The following is a 14,880-nucleotide window of genomic DNA, read 5'->3' as shown; positions in this document are numbered from 1 at the left end:
GAAAGCAGGCTTCCCATGAGCCTCATGGACTCAGGAACCAGGCAAGAGTCATGGGTGTGGAGATCCTGGGAGTACTCACCACCCGCTGGGGGCACCACTTGGTCCAGCAGCTTCATGCTGGTCCGCTTCCAGATCTTCTTGATTATGGCCCGCAGCTCCTCATTGGCTTGTTCTAGGTTCCCTGAGGGGAGGGAGATATGAGGCTGAAAATAGTCATCAGCCCCTTGAGGGTCCACCCCAGAGGGATCCATGGGGTGGGACCTTTCTGTGGAAGCTGCAGCCCCACAGAAAGCCCTGGTCCATCAGCTTCACTTTCTTTCTTTCCAGTCTGCCAAATGTCACTTCCATCTTCTTTTTTTTGTATTGGTCTCTATGCTTTACTCCCCCCTCCCTCCATTCCCTGTCCAGTGCTGTCCCTTTTCCCTTCCTCCCTGCCTGCTGCTCGGGCCGCCAGTGGCAATCCTTCATCCCCACATGCTCCTTCCTTGTGAGTGGCCCTTGGGGAGGACCATACAGTTTGGCTCAGCTGAGCTCAACGGCCACCTGCTGGAGAGCAAGAGGGGCTGCTCTGTGCATGGCACTTCTCACGGGGCTCCATGGGTGATCAAATGTTCCCTCAAACAAAGCATCCATATACAGGGGGACCTTAGTGTCCAAGCTCTTTGCTATGTCTCCTGTGGCGAACAGGTGGCAAGACCTCAGTGTAGAAGCAGGAATCAAAACACACTGGGTTCCGTTTTGGAGCTTCTCTGGGTCTACTTTCTCCAGTTTTTACCACTTAAATTGATGCCTATCCTGTGCAGCCTCTGGGACAGTGGTGGTATATCAGCTGTAAGAAAAGATGTGGTGGGCAGTAGTCTAAGACTCCCGGAGCCGTCTCCCACCAGCACCGATCTAGACACACCCTGCATTGTCCGTGGTGTGCTCATGGTCCCTGGACTATGATGGATTTTTACCCCTATGATAGATCACCTTAAAATGGTGAGATTATCTAGGTGGACCTGACCTAATCACATGAACTCTTTAAAAGTAGACAGTTCTCAGGTGTAAATTCCAGTTAGAAAATAAGTAAATCATGGGATGCAATGTACAGCATGATGACTATGGTTAATAAAACCATACTGCACGTTTGATAGTTGCCAAGAAAGTAAGTCTTAAAAGTTCTCATCACACACAAAATTGTAACTATATATGGTGACGGACATTAATCAGATTTACTGTGGTGATCTTTTCTTAATATATACAAATATGGATTATTATGTTGTACATCTGAAACTAATGTTATATGTCAATTATACTTCAATACAAAATAAAAACAAAATGAATAAAAAAGTACTACATGAAGGAAGTCAAAAGATAAAAGTAGAAAGCTGTCCCCAGTTGGGAGCAGAGTAGTGAGAGGGGACTGCTGTGGCCTAGGAGAAAGCACACACCAATGCTGTGAACTGAATGGAGAGAGGCAGCCTCTGGGGGCTCAGTGGTCTCCACCCGAGAGCCAACCCTACAATGGCAAGACATGAATTCCTCCAAAAGCCTGAATGAACTGGGAGACTCTGGAAGAGGGCACATCCTCATCAGTATCCTGATTTTGGCTTTGTAAGAGCCCTAGCAGAGAACTCAGCTACCCACAGCTAGACCTATGACCTACAGAACTGTGGGCTAGCAACTAGGTGTTGTTCAAACCAAAGAATTTGTGGTAATTTGTTCCACAGCCATAGGAAACCAATAAAAGGGTGTTTACTGCTACTACACAGGGCAAGCAGTACGGTTGAGAGCTCTGGTTTTAGACTGTCTGAGATGAAATCTGCCCTGTGGCCACACCAGAGAGGCTCCTAACAGAAGGAAGTTGAGGTGGCAATGGAGGGAGAGTGATGGACTCCTGAGTCGCCTGTCAGATCCAAACAGTACCTGGCACCAGAGGATGATCCTGGACAACCGAGTTATGGAGGCAATTCTGCATGGTTAAATTCCCTTCCTGGTTAAGGTAGTTAGTGGTTTCTGATAGATGCAATGAAAGAGTCCTAATTAAAGTAATGCTCAAATATGTTTATCTTCTGTAGTGAGTCGAAAAGTGTCCCCACCAAATTCCTGTCCACATGGAATCTTAGCATGTGGCCTTAGCATGTAGGGTCTTTGCAGATGTTATCAGTTAAGATTTACTAGAGTGGGCCCTACATCCCATACTACTGGTGTCTGCATAAGAAGAGGAGAAGACGCACAGAGACACACAAGGGAAGAAGGCCATGTGAAGATGGAGGCAGAGACTGGAGAGATACCACTATGGCCAAGGAATACCAAACAGAGCTGGCCCCCACCAGAAGCACGGAACAGCTTTTTCCTTTGAGCTCCGGGAGGAACAAACCCTACCAACCCTTCTCCTATTTAGTAAGTTGTCTTTTCATTATGTTGGTTTCCTTCGCTGTGTGAAACTTTAGTTTGATGTAATCTCATTTGTTTATTTTAGCTTTTTGTCCTTGCCTGTGGAGACTGGTCTAAAAATATTGCTAAGACCGATGTCAAAGAACTTACTGCCTATATTTTCTCCTAGGAGTTTAATGGTTTCCAGTCTTACATTCAAGTCTTCAGTCCATTTAATTTTTGTGTATTTTTGCATATGGTGTAAGATAGTGGTCCAGTTTTGTTCTTTTGCAGGTAACTGTCCAATGTACCCAACACCATTTATTGAAGAGACTTCCTCCTTGTATATTCTTGCCTCTTTTGTCACAGGTTAATTGACTTTATATGTGTGGGTCTTTTCTTGGGTTCTGTAGTGTGTTCCATTGATCTATGTGTCTGTGTTCATGCCAGTACCATACTGTTTTGATTAATATAGCTTTGTAGTATAGTTTGAAATCATGGAGCATGACACCTCCAGTTTTGTTCTTTTTCAGGATTGCTCTGGCTATTTGAATTTTTTTGGTGGTTCCATACACATTTTGAGTTGTAGTTCTGTTAAAAATGCCATTGGTATTTTGATAGGGATTACACTGAATCTGTAGATTGTTTCAGTAGTATGGACATTTTAATAATATTAATTCTTCTAATCCATGAGCACAAAATATCTTTCCATTTATTCATGTGTTCAATTTCTTTCATCAATGTCTTTTTTATTTTTGTTTTTTTTTATTATTTTATTATTTTTTTTTTAAAGAGAGAGAGGAAGAGAAGCAGGCTCCCTGCTGAGCAGAGAGCCTGATGCTGGCTCGATCCCAGGACCCTCGATCCCAGGACCCTGGGATCATGACCTGAGCCGAAGGCAGAGGCTTTAACTCACTGAGCCACCCAGGTGTCCCCATCAATGTCTTTTTTAATAAAGATTTTATTTATCTATTTGAGAGAGGGAGAGAGAGAGAGAGAGCACACAAGCAAGGGGAGGTAAAAAGGGAGAGGGAGAAGCAGACTCCTTGCTGAGCAGGGAGCCTGATGTGAGGCTTGATCCCAGGACGCTGAGATCTTGACCTGAGCTGAAGACAGACACTTAACCGACTGAGCCACCCAGGTGCCTTTTTAGTTTAAGTTTTAACAGTTTAAGCTGTATTCAGAGTACAGTTCTTTCACATCTTTGGTTAAATTTACTCATAGGGGGGCACCTGGGTGGCTCAGCTGGTTAAAGCCTCTGCCATCAGCTCAGGTCATGATCCCGGGGTCCTGGGATCGAGCCCCGCATCTGGCTCTCTGCTTAGCTGGGAGCCTGCTTCCTCCTCTCTCTCTCTCTGCCTGCCTCTCTGCCTACTTGTAATCTCTATCTGTCAAATAAATAAATCTTTAAAAAAAAATTTACTCATGGGTATTTCATTATTTTTGATGCAATTATAAATGAAATTATTTTCTTACTTTTTCTGATAGTTATTAGTGTACAGAAACACTGATCTCTGTATGTTAATTTTGTATCCAGTGACTTTGCTGAATTCATTTATTAGTTCTAACAGATTTTGATGGAGTCTTTAGGGTTTTCTCTATATAGGGTTTTCTCTATATAGTATCATGTCATCTGCAAATATGTCTTTTCCTATCCAGTGTTACATTTTCCTGTCCAATTTGGATGACTTTTATTTCTTTTTCTTGCCTAATTGCCATGGCTAGGACTTCCAATACTATGTTGAATAAAAGTGGTGAGAGTGGACATACTGTCTTATTTGTGATCCTACGGGAAATGCTGAAAGCTTTTCACTGTTGAGTATGATGTTAGCTGTGGGCTTGTCATATATGGCCTTTATTATGCTGAGATACATTCCTTCTATACCTACTTTATTGAGTTTTTTTCTTATCATAAACGAATGTTGAATTTTGTCAGATGCTTTTTCTGCACCTATTAAGATGATCATATGATTTTTATCCTTTGTTTTGTTAATGTGAGGTATCACACTGATTAATTTGTGGGTGCGGAACCATCCTTGCGTCTCTAGAATAAATTTCACTTGATTGTGGTGTATGATCCTTTTAAAGTATCATTGAATTTTTTTTTGCCAATATTTTGTTAGGATTTTTACATCTATATTATCAGATACGTTGGTCTGTAATTTTCTTTCTTGTGGTATCTTTGGTTTTAGTAACAGGGTAATGTGACCTTGTAAAATAAGTTTGGAAGACTTCCTTCCTCTTCAGTCTTTTGAAATAATTTGAGAATAGGTACTAACTCTTCTTTAAATGTTTGGTAGAATTAAGCCATGAAGCCGTCTGGTCCTGGACTTCTGTTTTTTTGGAGTTTAAAAATCACTGTTTCAATTTTATTACTTGTAATTGGTCTATTCAGATTTTCTATTTGTGTGTGTGTGGGTTTCAGCCTTGGAAGATTATGTATTTCTAGGAATTTATCCATTTTTTTTAAGTTTCCCAATTTGTTGGTGTATAATTGTAGTAATGTCTTAACTTTGTATTTCTGTCTGTTCGTTGTAACTTTTCCTTCATTTCTGTTTTTATTTATTTGGGTCCTCTGCCTTTTTCTCTTGAGTTTGGCTGTTGATTTCATTGATCTTTTCAAAGAACCAGCTCTTGGGATGCCTGGGTGGCACAGTCAGTTAAGTGACTACCTTTGACTCAGGTTATGATCCCAGGGTCCTGGGATCAAATCCTGCATCAGGCTTCCTGCTTGGTGGGGAACCTGCTTCTCTCTCTGCCTGTTGCTCCCCCTGCTTGTGCTCTATCTCTGACAAATAAATTTTAAAAAATCTTTAAAAAAAAAGAAAAAATCTTACTTTTATTATCTCTTCTTTTTTTTTCAATCTTTATTTCATTGATTTCCACTCTGGTCTTTATTCCTTCCCTTTACTAATGTTGGGCTTTGTTCCTCTTTTTTTTTTTTAAACTTTATTTATTTATTGACAGAAGGAGAGAGAGAGAAATCACAAGTAGGCAGAGAGGGGGAAGCAGGCTCCCTGATGAGCAGGGAGCCCGATGAGGGGCTCAATCCCAGGACCCTGAGATGACCTGAGCTGAAGGCAGAGGCTTAATCCACTGAGCCACCCAGGTGCCAAAGATTTTATTACTTGACAGAGAACATAAGTAGGCAGAGAGGCAGGCAGAGAGAGAGGGTGAAGCAGGCTCCCCACTGAGCCACCCAGGCGCCCCTTTGTTCCTCTTTTTAAAGTTACTTTAGGTATAGAGTCAGATGGTTTATTTGGGATTTTCAAAAAATTCTTCCTCCACGTTTTATTTTATTTTATTATATTATGTTATGTTAGTCACCATACAGTACATTATTAGTTTTTGATGTAGTGTTCCATGATTCATTGTTTGCATATAACATCCAGTGCTCCATGCAATATATGTCTTCCTTAATACCCATCACTGGGCGAACTCATCCCCACCAACCCCACCTCCCTTATGAAACCCTCAGTTTCCTTCCTGGAGTCCATAGTCTCTCATGGTTCATCTCCCCCTCTGATTCTCACCCCCTTCATTTTTCCTTTCTTTCTCCTAATGTCCTTCATGCTATTCCTTATGTTCCATATATAAGTGAAACCATATGATAATTGTCTTTCTCTGCTTGACTTATTTCACTTAGCATAAGTGACTCCAGTCTTCCATGTCAATGCAAATGGTGGGTACTCATATTTTCTGATGGCTGAATAATATTCCGTTGTTTATGTGGACCACATCTTTATTCATTCATCTGTGGAAGGGCATCTCAGCTCCTTCCACAGTTTGGTTATTGTGGACATTGCTGCTATAAACATTGGGGTGCATGTTCCCCTTATTTTCACTATATCTATATCTTTGGGGTAAATACATAGTAGTGTAATTGTTGGATCATAGGGTAGCTCCATTTTTAAATTTTTGAGGAAACTCCACACTGTTTTCCAAAGGGGCTCTACCAACTTACATTCCCACCAACAATGTAAGAGGGTTTCCCTTTCCCCACATCCTCTCCAACATCTGTTGTTTCTTGCTTTGCCAATTTTTGCCATTCTGACTGGGTGTAAGGTGGTATCTCAATGATTTTGATTTGAATTTCCTTGATGGCTAATGATCTTGAACATTTATTCATGTGTCTGTTAGCCATTCATATGTCTTCTTTGGAGAAGTGTCTGTTCATGTCTTCTGCCCATTTTTCGACTTGATTTTTTTTTGGAGGGGGGTGTTGAGTTTGAGAAGTTCTTTATAGATCTTGGATACCAGCCCATTATCTGTAGTGTCATTTGCAAATATCTTCTCCCAGTCTGTGGGTTGCCTCTTTGTTTTGTTGACTGTTTCCTTTGCTGTGCAGAACTTTTTTATCTTGATGAAGTCCCAAAAGTGGAAAAAGAAAAACAAAGCTGGGGGCATCACACTGCCTAATTTCAAGCTATATGACAAAGCTGTGCTACGGTTCTGGCACAAAAACAGACACATAGATCAATGGAACAGAATAGGTTTCTAGGCATGCATTCATTTCTTCTAGGTTACTTACTGGCATATGGCTGTTGATAAAAATTTCTGATGATTGTGTCTATTTCCTTGGTGTTATGATATCTCCCCTTTCATTCATAATTTTATTAATTTGGGTCCTTTCTCTTTTCTTTTGGATAATATGGCCCGTGGTTCATAGATCTTATTAATTCTTTCAAAGAATCAGCTTCTAGTTTTGTTGTTGTGTTCTACTGTATTTTTGGTTTCTAATTCTCTGCTCTAATCTTAATCATTTCCTTCCTCATGCATGGCTTAGGGTTAATTTGTTGTTGATTCTCTACTTCTTTAAGGTGTAAAGGTAGTTGGAATTTTTCTATTTTTTTGAGTGAGGCTTGGATGGCTATGTACTTCCCCCTCAGGACCACCTTTGCTGTATCCCACAGGCTTTGGACTGAAGTGTTTTTGTTCACTTGAATTATTTAAGTTCTTTGATTTTCTGGTTGACCCAAACATTCTTGTGCAGGTCTTTAGCTGCCAAGTGTTTGAATTTCTTCCAAACTTTTTCTTGTGATTAAGTTCCAGCTTCAAAGCACTGTGGTCTGAGAATGTGCATGGAATAGTTTCAGTCTTTTGGTATCAATTGAGACCTGATTTGTGACCCAGTATGTGGTCTATTCTTGAGAAAGTTCCATGTGTGCTCAAGAAGAATGAGTAGTCTGTTGTTTTAGGGTAGAATATTCTGTGTGTGTGTGTGTGTGTGTGTGTGTGTATTCATATATATATATATATATATAGTTTATCTGATCCAGTGTATCATTCAAAGCTCTGTTTCTTTGTCGATTTTCTGCTTAAATGATCTGTCTGTTGCTGAGAGTGGGAGGGTTGAGGTCTCCTACAATTAACATATTATTATGAATATGTCTCTTCATTTTGGTTAACAGTTGGTTATGTAGTTGGCTGCTTCCATGTTGGGGGCATAGATATTTATAATTGTAAATTGTAGATCCTCTTGCTGGATAGACCCTTTAAGAATGGTATAGTGTACATTGACTTTGTATCCTGCCACATTACTGAATTACTGTATGAGTTCTAGTAGTTTGGGGGTGGAGTCTTTTGGGTTTTCCATAGAAAGTATCATGTCATCCGCAAGGAGAGAGAGTTTGACTTCTTCTTCGCCAATCTGAATACCTTTTATTTCTCTTTGTCTGATTGCTGTTGCTAGGACTTCTAATACTATGTTGAACAAGAGTGGTGAGAGTGGTCATCCTTGTCATGTTCCTGATCTCAAAGGGAAGGCTGTCAGCCTTTTTCCATTAAGGATGATATTTGCTCTGGGTTTTTCATAGATAGATTTGATGACGTTGAGGAATGTTCCCTCTATCCCTATACTTTGAAACGTTTTAATCAGGAACGGATGCTAGATTTTGTCAAAAGTTTTTTCTGCATCAATTGAGAGGACCATGTGGTTCTTCTCTCTTCTCTTATTGATTTGTTCTGTTGCATTGATTGATTTGCACTTTTTTTTAAAGATTTTATTTATTTATTTGACAGAGAGGAAGCTCACAAGTAGGCAGAGAGGCAGGCAGAGAGAGGAGGAAGCAGGCTCCCTGCTGAGCAGAGAGCCCGATGCAGGGCTTGATCCCAGGACCATGGGACCATGACCTGAGCCAAAGGCAGAGGCTTTAACCCACTGAGCGACCCAGGCTCAGTGGTGGCTCAAATCAGGTACCCCTGATTTGCGAATGTTGAACCACACTTGCAACCCAGGGATCAATCCCACCTGGTCATAGTAGATAATCTTTTTAATGGACTGTTGGATCCTATTAGCTAGGATCTTGTTGAGAATCTTAGCATCCATATTCATCCATATTGGTCTGAAATTGGGTGAACCTGGTGGTGGGTATTATGGAGGGCACGTATTGCGTGAACACTGGGTGTGGTACATAAACAATGAATTCTGGTACACTGAAAAGAAATTTAAAAAATTAAAACATATATATATATATATATATATATATATATATATACAAAAAATAATGGTATAGTGTCCTTATGTATCTCTAAGTACAGTCTTTAGCTTAAAATCAAATTTGTCTGATAAGAGAATTGCTACTGCAGTTTTCTTTTGAGGTCCGTTGGCATGAAAATTGGTTCTCCATCCTTTCACTTTTAGTCTGGATGTATCTTTAATTTCAAAATGAATCTCTTGTAGACAGCATATGGATGGGTCCTGTCTTTTTATACAATCTGCAACCCTGTGCTGTTTTATGGGAGCACTCAGGCTGTTCATGTTGATAGTGATTATTGAAAGATATGATTTTATTGTCATCATATCACCTGTGAAGTCCTTGTTTCCATAGATTGTCTCTGTAAATTTCTGTTCTATATCACTCTTGGGGTCTTTTTCTAAAACTGCCAACTGCTTCCAATTTGGACATGTGCCCCTGCAGTCAATGGAACAGAATATAGAGCCCAGATATGGACCCTCAGCTCTCTGGTCAACTAATCTTTGACAAAGTGGAAAAAAATATCCAATGGAAAAAAGACAGTCTCTTCAATAAATGGTGTTGGGAACATTGAACAACTATATACAGAAGAATGAAACTCAACCATTCTCTTACACTGTACACAAAGATAAACTCAAAATGGAAGAAAGACTTCAATGTAAGACAGGAATCCATCAAAATCCTAGAGTAGTACATAGGCGGTAAGCTCTTCGACATCGGCCACAGCAAATTCTTTCAAGGCATGTCTCCAAATGCAAGGGTTTATTTTGTTTCTTGAGGTAGGCCTGTATCATTATGAACTTCCTTCTTAGAACTGCTTTTGTTGCATCCCACTGATTTTGGAAAGTTGTGTCTCTATTTTCTTTTGTCTGAAGGTATTTTAAAAAATTTCCTCTTTGATTTCTTTGTTTACCACTGGTTGTTTGGTAACATATTGTTCATTTTCCACATGTTTGTGTGTTTTCCAGTTTTCTTCTTGTAATTAATTTCCAGTTTCACAACATTGTGGTTAGAAAAGATGCTTGATATGACATCAGTCTTCTTGGATTTATTAATTTATTAATAATTGTTTTGTGGCTTAACTATCCTGGAAAATGTTTCACGTGCACTTGAATAGAATGTGTATTCTGTTGTTTTGGATGAAATGTTCGTATATATCTATTAAGTTCTTCTGGCCAAATGTGTCATTTAAGGCTAGTATTTTCTTACTGAATCTGTGGATGATTTATACATTGGTTAAGGGAAATATTAAAGTTCCCTACTATTATTGTATTACTCTCAATTTCTCCCTTTGTGTCTATTAATATTTTCTTTATATTTTTAAATATTCCTATGTTGGAAGCATGAATATTGACAAATGTTATATCCTCTTCTTGGATTGAACACTTTACCATTATGTAATGCTCTTCTTTGTCTTTTGTTATAGTCTTTGTTTTAAAGTTTATTTAGTCTCATGTGAGTATTACTTCACCAGCTTCCTTTTTGTTTCCATCTCCGTGGAATATCATTTTCCCATCTCTTCATTTTCAGTCTCTGTGTGGACTTTAGATCTGATTTGAGTCTCTTAAAGTCAGTATATAAATGGTTCTTTTAAAAAAATCTATACAGCCACCCTATGTCTTCTGATTGGAGCACTTGGTCTGTTTATATTTAATGTAATTATTAATAGGTATGTACTTATTGTCACTTGGTCAGTTGTTTCCTGGTATAGCAATTCTGCTTTGTTGTTCTTCTTCTTTGTTTCTTTCTTCTTCGTTTTTCTTCATTTGTGTTTGATGGTTTTCTTTAGTTTTGTTTGAGACTCTTTCTCTTTATTTTTTATCTATTGTAAGTTTTGGTTTATGGTGTTACCTTGAGGTTCATATATATTTACCTATATACATAGCATTCTATTTTAAACTAATAGTCATTTGTTTTGAACACATTATAAAAGCACTACATTTTTACTCCCCACCCCAACATTTTATATTTCTAACATCCTATTTGACATCTTATATTTTTTAAGTAAAAAATTTTATTTGTTCATTTGAGAGGGAGACAGAGAGAGAGAGAGAGAGAGAGAGAGAGATAGAGAAAGTAGGGAGAGGGACAGAGGAAAAGGGAGAGAGAGAATCTCAAGCAGATTCTTTGCTAAGTGTGGAGCCCTGAAGTGGGACTTAATCTCACCACTGTGAGGTCATGACCTAAACCAAAATCAAAAGTTAGACACTTAACCAACTGAGTCACACAGGCGCCCCTGACATGTTTTAATTTTGTGTATTCCTTAGCTACTTACTGTAGTTATAGTTAAATTACTATTTTTGTCTTTTAATCCTCATACTATTTTTTAAGTGGCTGATTTACCACATTTCCTATATATTTTCCTTTACCAACAAGTATTTTTCTTTCATATATTTTCTTATTTCCAGTTATAGGTTTTTCTTTTTTGTTTAAAGAAGGCCCTTTAATATTTCTGGTAAGGTTGGTTTAGTGGTGATAAATTCCTTTAACTTTTGCTTGCCTAGGAAACTCTCTCTCCTCCAGTTCTGAATGATAACCTTGCCAGGTAGAGTATTCTTGGTTGGCAGTTTTCTCTTTCAGTACTTTGAATATATTATTCCACTTACTTCCACCATGAAAAATTTATGTTGAAAAATATGCTGATAGTCTTATGGCAGTTCCTTTGTCCATAACAAGCTGTTTTTCTCTTTCTACTTTAAAAATTCCCTCCTTGTCTTTAACTTTTGACAATTTAATTATAAAATTCCTTGGTGTGGGTTTTTTGGGTTCATCTTGTTTAGGGATTTTGTGCTTCCTGGACCTGGATGCCTGTTTCTTTCCCCACCTTAGGGAAATTTTCAGCCATTATTTCTTCAAATAAGTTCAAATAACTTCAAATAAGCTTTCCTACTCCTTCTGGAACTACTATAATGTGAATGTTTGTGTATCTGATGTTGTTCTAGAAGTTCTTAAAACTATTCTCATTTTTTACTAACATATATTGTATTATTAGTTCCAGAGGTAGAATTTAGTGATTCACCAGACTATTTCAAGTGACCTCCTTAATGCCCATCACCCAGTTATCCCACACCACCAACCTCCTTCCCCTCCAGCAACCCTCAATTTGTTTCCTATGATTAAGAGTCTCTTATGCTTTGTCTCCCTCTCTGTTTTTGTCTTATTTTATTTTTCCTTCCTTTCCCCTATGTTCATCTGTTTTGTTTCTTAAATTCCACATATGAGCAAAATCATATGGTATTTGTCTTTCTCTGACTGACTTATTTTGCTTAGCATAATACCCTGATGTTCCATCCCTATCATTGCAAATGGCAAGAGTTCGTTCTTTGTGATGGCTCAGTAATATTCCAATATAGCTATATCTGTATCTATCTATATACCACATCTTCTTTATCTATTTATTTGTTGATGGACATCTGGGCTCTTTCTATTGCTTGGTTATTGTGGACATTGCTGCTATAAACACTGGGGTGCATGTGCCCCTCTGAATCACTATGTTTTTATCTTTTGGATAAATACCTAGTAGTGTAATCACTGGGTCATAGGGTAGTTCTATTTTAACTTTTTTTAAAAAAATATTTTATTTATTTGACAGAGAGAAATCACAACTAGGCAGAGAGGCAGGCAGAGAGAGAGGAGGAAGCAGGCTCCCCGCAGAGCAGAGAGCCTGATGTGGGGCTCGATCCCAGAACCCTGAGATCATGACCTGAGCTGAAGGCAGAGGCTTTAACCCACTGAGCCACCCAGGCGCCCCTCTATTTTAACTTTTTAGGGAACCTCCATATTGTTTTCCAGAGTGGCTGCACCAGTTTTCATTCCCACCAACAGTGCAAGAGGGTTCCCTTTCTCCACATCCTAGCCAACATCTGTTGTTTCCTGAGTTGTTCATTCTGACTGATGTGAGGTGGTATCTCATTGTGGTTTTGATTTGTATTTCTCTGATGATGAGTGATGTTGAGCATTTTTTCATGTGCCTGTTGGCCATTTATATGTCTTCTTTGGATAAATACCTCTTCTGCCTATTCCTTGACTGGATTTTTAATTTTTTGGGTGTAGAGTTTGATAAGTTCTTTATAGATTTTGGATACTAGCCCTTTATCTGATATGTCATTTGCAAATATCTTCTCTCATTCTGTAGGCTTTTAGTTTTGTTGATTGTTACCTTTGCTATGTAGAAGCTTTTTATCTTGATGAAGCCCCAATAGTTCATTTTTGCTTTTGTTTCTCTTGCCTTTGGAGATGTGGCTAGCAAGAATTTGCTGCAGCCAAAGTCAAAGAGGTTGCTGTCTGTGTTCTTCTCTAAGATTTTGATGGATTCCTGTCTCACATTTAGGTCTTTTATTCATTTTGAGGTTTTGTGTGTGTGTGTGTGTGTGTGTGTGTGTGTGTGTGTGTGTGTATGGTGTAAGAAAGTGATCCAGTTTCATTCTTTTGCATGTGGTCGTCCAATTTTCCCAACAACATTTGCTGAAGAGACTGTCTTTTTTACATTGGATATTCTTACCTCCTTTCTTGAAGATAAGTTGACCACAGAGTTGAGGGTTCACTTCTGGATTCTTTATTCTCTTCCATGGATCTGTGTGTCTGTTTTTGTGCCAGTACCATACTGTCTTGATGATTACAGCTTTGTAATAGGGCTTGAAGTCTGGAATTGTAGTGCCTCCAGCTTTGGTTTTCTTTTACAACATTCCTTTGGCTATTCAGGGTCTCTTTTGGTTCCACACAAAATTTAAGATTGTTTGTTCCAGTTCTATGAAAAATGCTGATTGTATTTTGATAGGGATTGCATTGAATGTGTGGATTGTTTTGGGTAGTATAGACATTTTAACAATATTTATTCTTCTAATCCATGAGCATGGGATGTTTTTTCATTTCTTTGTGTCTTCCTCAATTTCTTTCATAAGTGCTGTGTAGTCTTCAGAGTACTGATCCGTTACCTCTTTGTTTAGGTTTACTCCTAGGTATCTTATGATTTTTGATGCAATTGTAAATGGGACTGATTCCTCAATTTCTCTTTCTTTTGCTTCATTGTTAGTGTACAGAAATGCAACCGATTTCTGTGCATTGACTTCATATCCTGCCACTTTGTTGAATTCCTGTATCAGTTCTAATAATTTTTGAGTAAGTAGAGAATCATGTCATCTGCAAAGAATGAAAGTTTGATGTCTTTTGCTGAGTTGGATGCCCTTATTTCTTTTTGTTGTTTGATTGCTTTTTGTTGTCTGATCAGCTGAGGACTGATTCTGTACCATGTGGAACAGCAGTGGTGAGAGTGGACATTCCTGTTGTGTTCCTAACTTTAGGGGGAAAGCATTAAGTTTTTCCCCAATGAGGATGATATTTGCTGTGGGTTTTTTGTATACGGCTTTTGTGATATTGAGGTATGTTCCCTCTATCCCTAAACTGCAGAGAGTTTTTTTTATTATCAAGAAAGAATGCTGTGTTTTGTCAAATGCTTTTTCGGCATCGATTAAGAGAATCATATGGTTCTGTTCTTTCTTTTATTAACATGGTGTATCACATTGATTTATGAATGTTGAACCACCCTTGCGGCCCAGGAATAAATCCCTCTTGGTCATGGTGAATAATCCCTTTGATGTACTGTTGGATCCTATTAGCTAATATCTTGGTGAGAAGTTTTGCATCCATTTTCATCAGGGATATTGATCTGTAGTTCTCCCTTTTGGTGGGGTCTTTGCCTGGTTTGGGGATCAAGATAATGCTGGCCTCATAGAATAAGTTTGGAAGTTTTCTTTCCATTTCTATTTTTTTGAAATGGCTTTAGAAGAATAGATATTAATTCTTTAAATGTTTGTTGGAATTCTGCTGGGAGGCCATCTGACTCTAGACTCTTTTTTGTTAGATTTTTAATTACTGATTCAATTTATTTGCTGGTTATGTTCAGGTTTCTAATTCTAATTCTGGTTCAGTTCAGGTTTCTAATTCTAATTCTGGTAAGTTTCAGTAATATAAATGTTTCAAGGAATGCATCCATTTCTTCCAGATTGCCTAATTTGTTGGAATATAATTGCTCATAGTATTCTCTTAT

The 14,880-nt window shown here is 38.5% G+C and overlaps 1 protein-coding gene across 17 annotated transcripts in view; it reads right to left on the bottom strand.

Annotated features, from left to right (window-relative positions):
* Positions 1-14,880, bottom strand: part of CACNA1C (calcium voltage-gated channel subunit alpha1 C) — a 627,772-nt gene that overhangs the window by 18,407 nt on the left and 594,485 nt on the right. For all 17 annotated transcript variants that reach the window (XM_046012065.1, XM_046012074.1, XM_046012066.1 and 14 more), the window contains one exon: positions 80-181. In XM_046012065.1, coding sequence (XP_045868021.1) covers positions 80-181 — 102 coding nt within the window. The remainder of the gene's footprint in view (positions 1-79; positions 182-14,880) is intronic.

This window comes from Meles meles, chromosome 7, assembly GCF_922984935.1.
Source record: "Meles meles chromosome 7, mMelMel3.1 paternal haplotype, whole genome shotgun sequence".
NCBI lineage: Eukaryota > Metazoa > Chordata > Mammalia > Carnivora > Mustelidae > Meles > Meles meles.
Note: the sequence above shows the minus strand (reverse complement) of the source record. Positions and strands in the feature narration are given on the sequence as shown.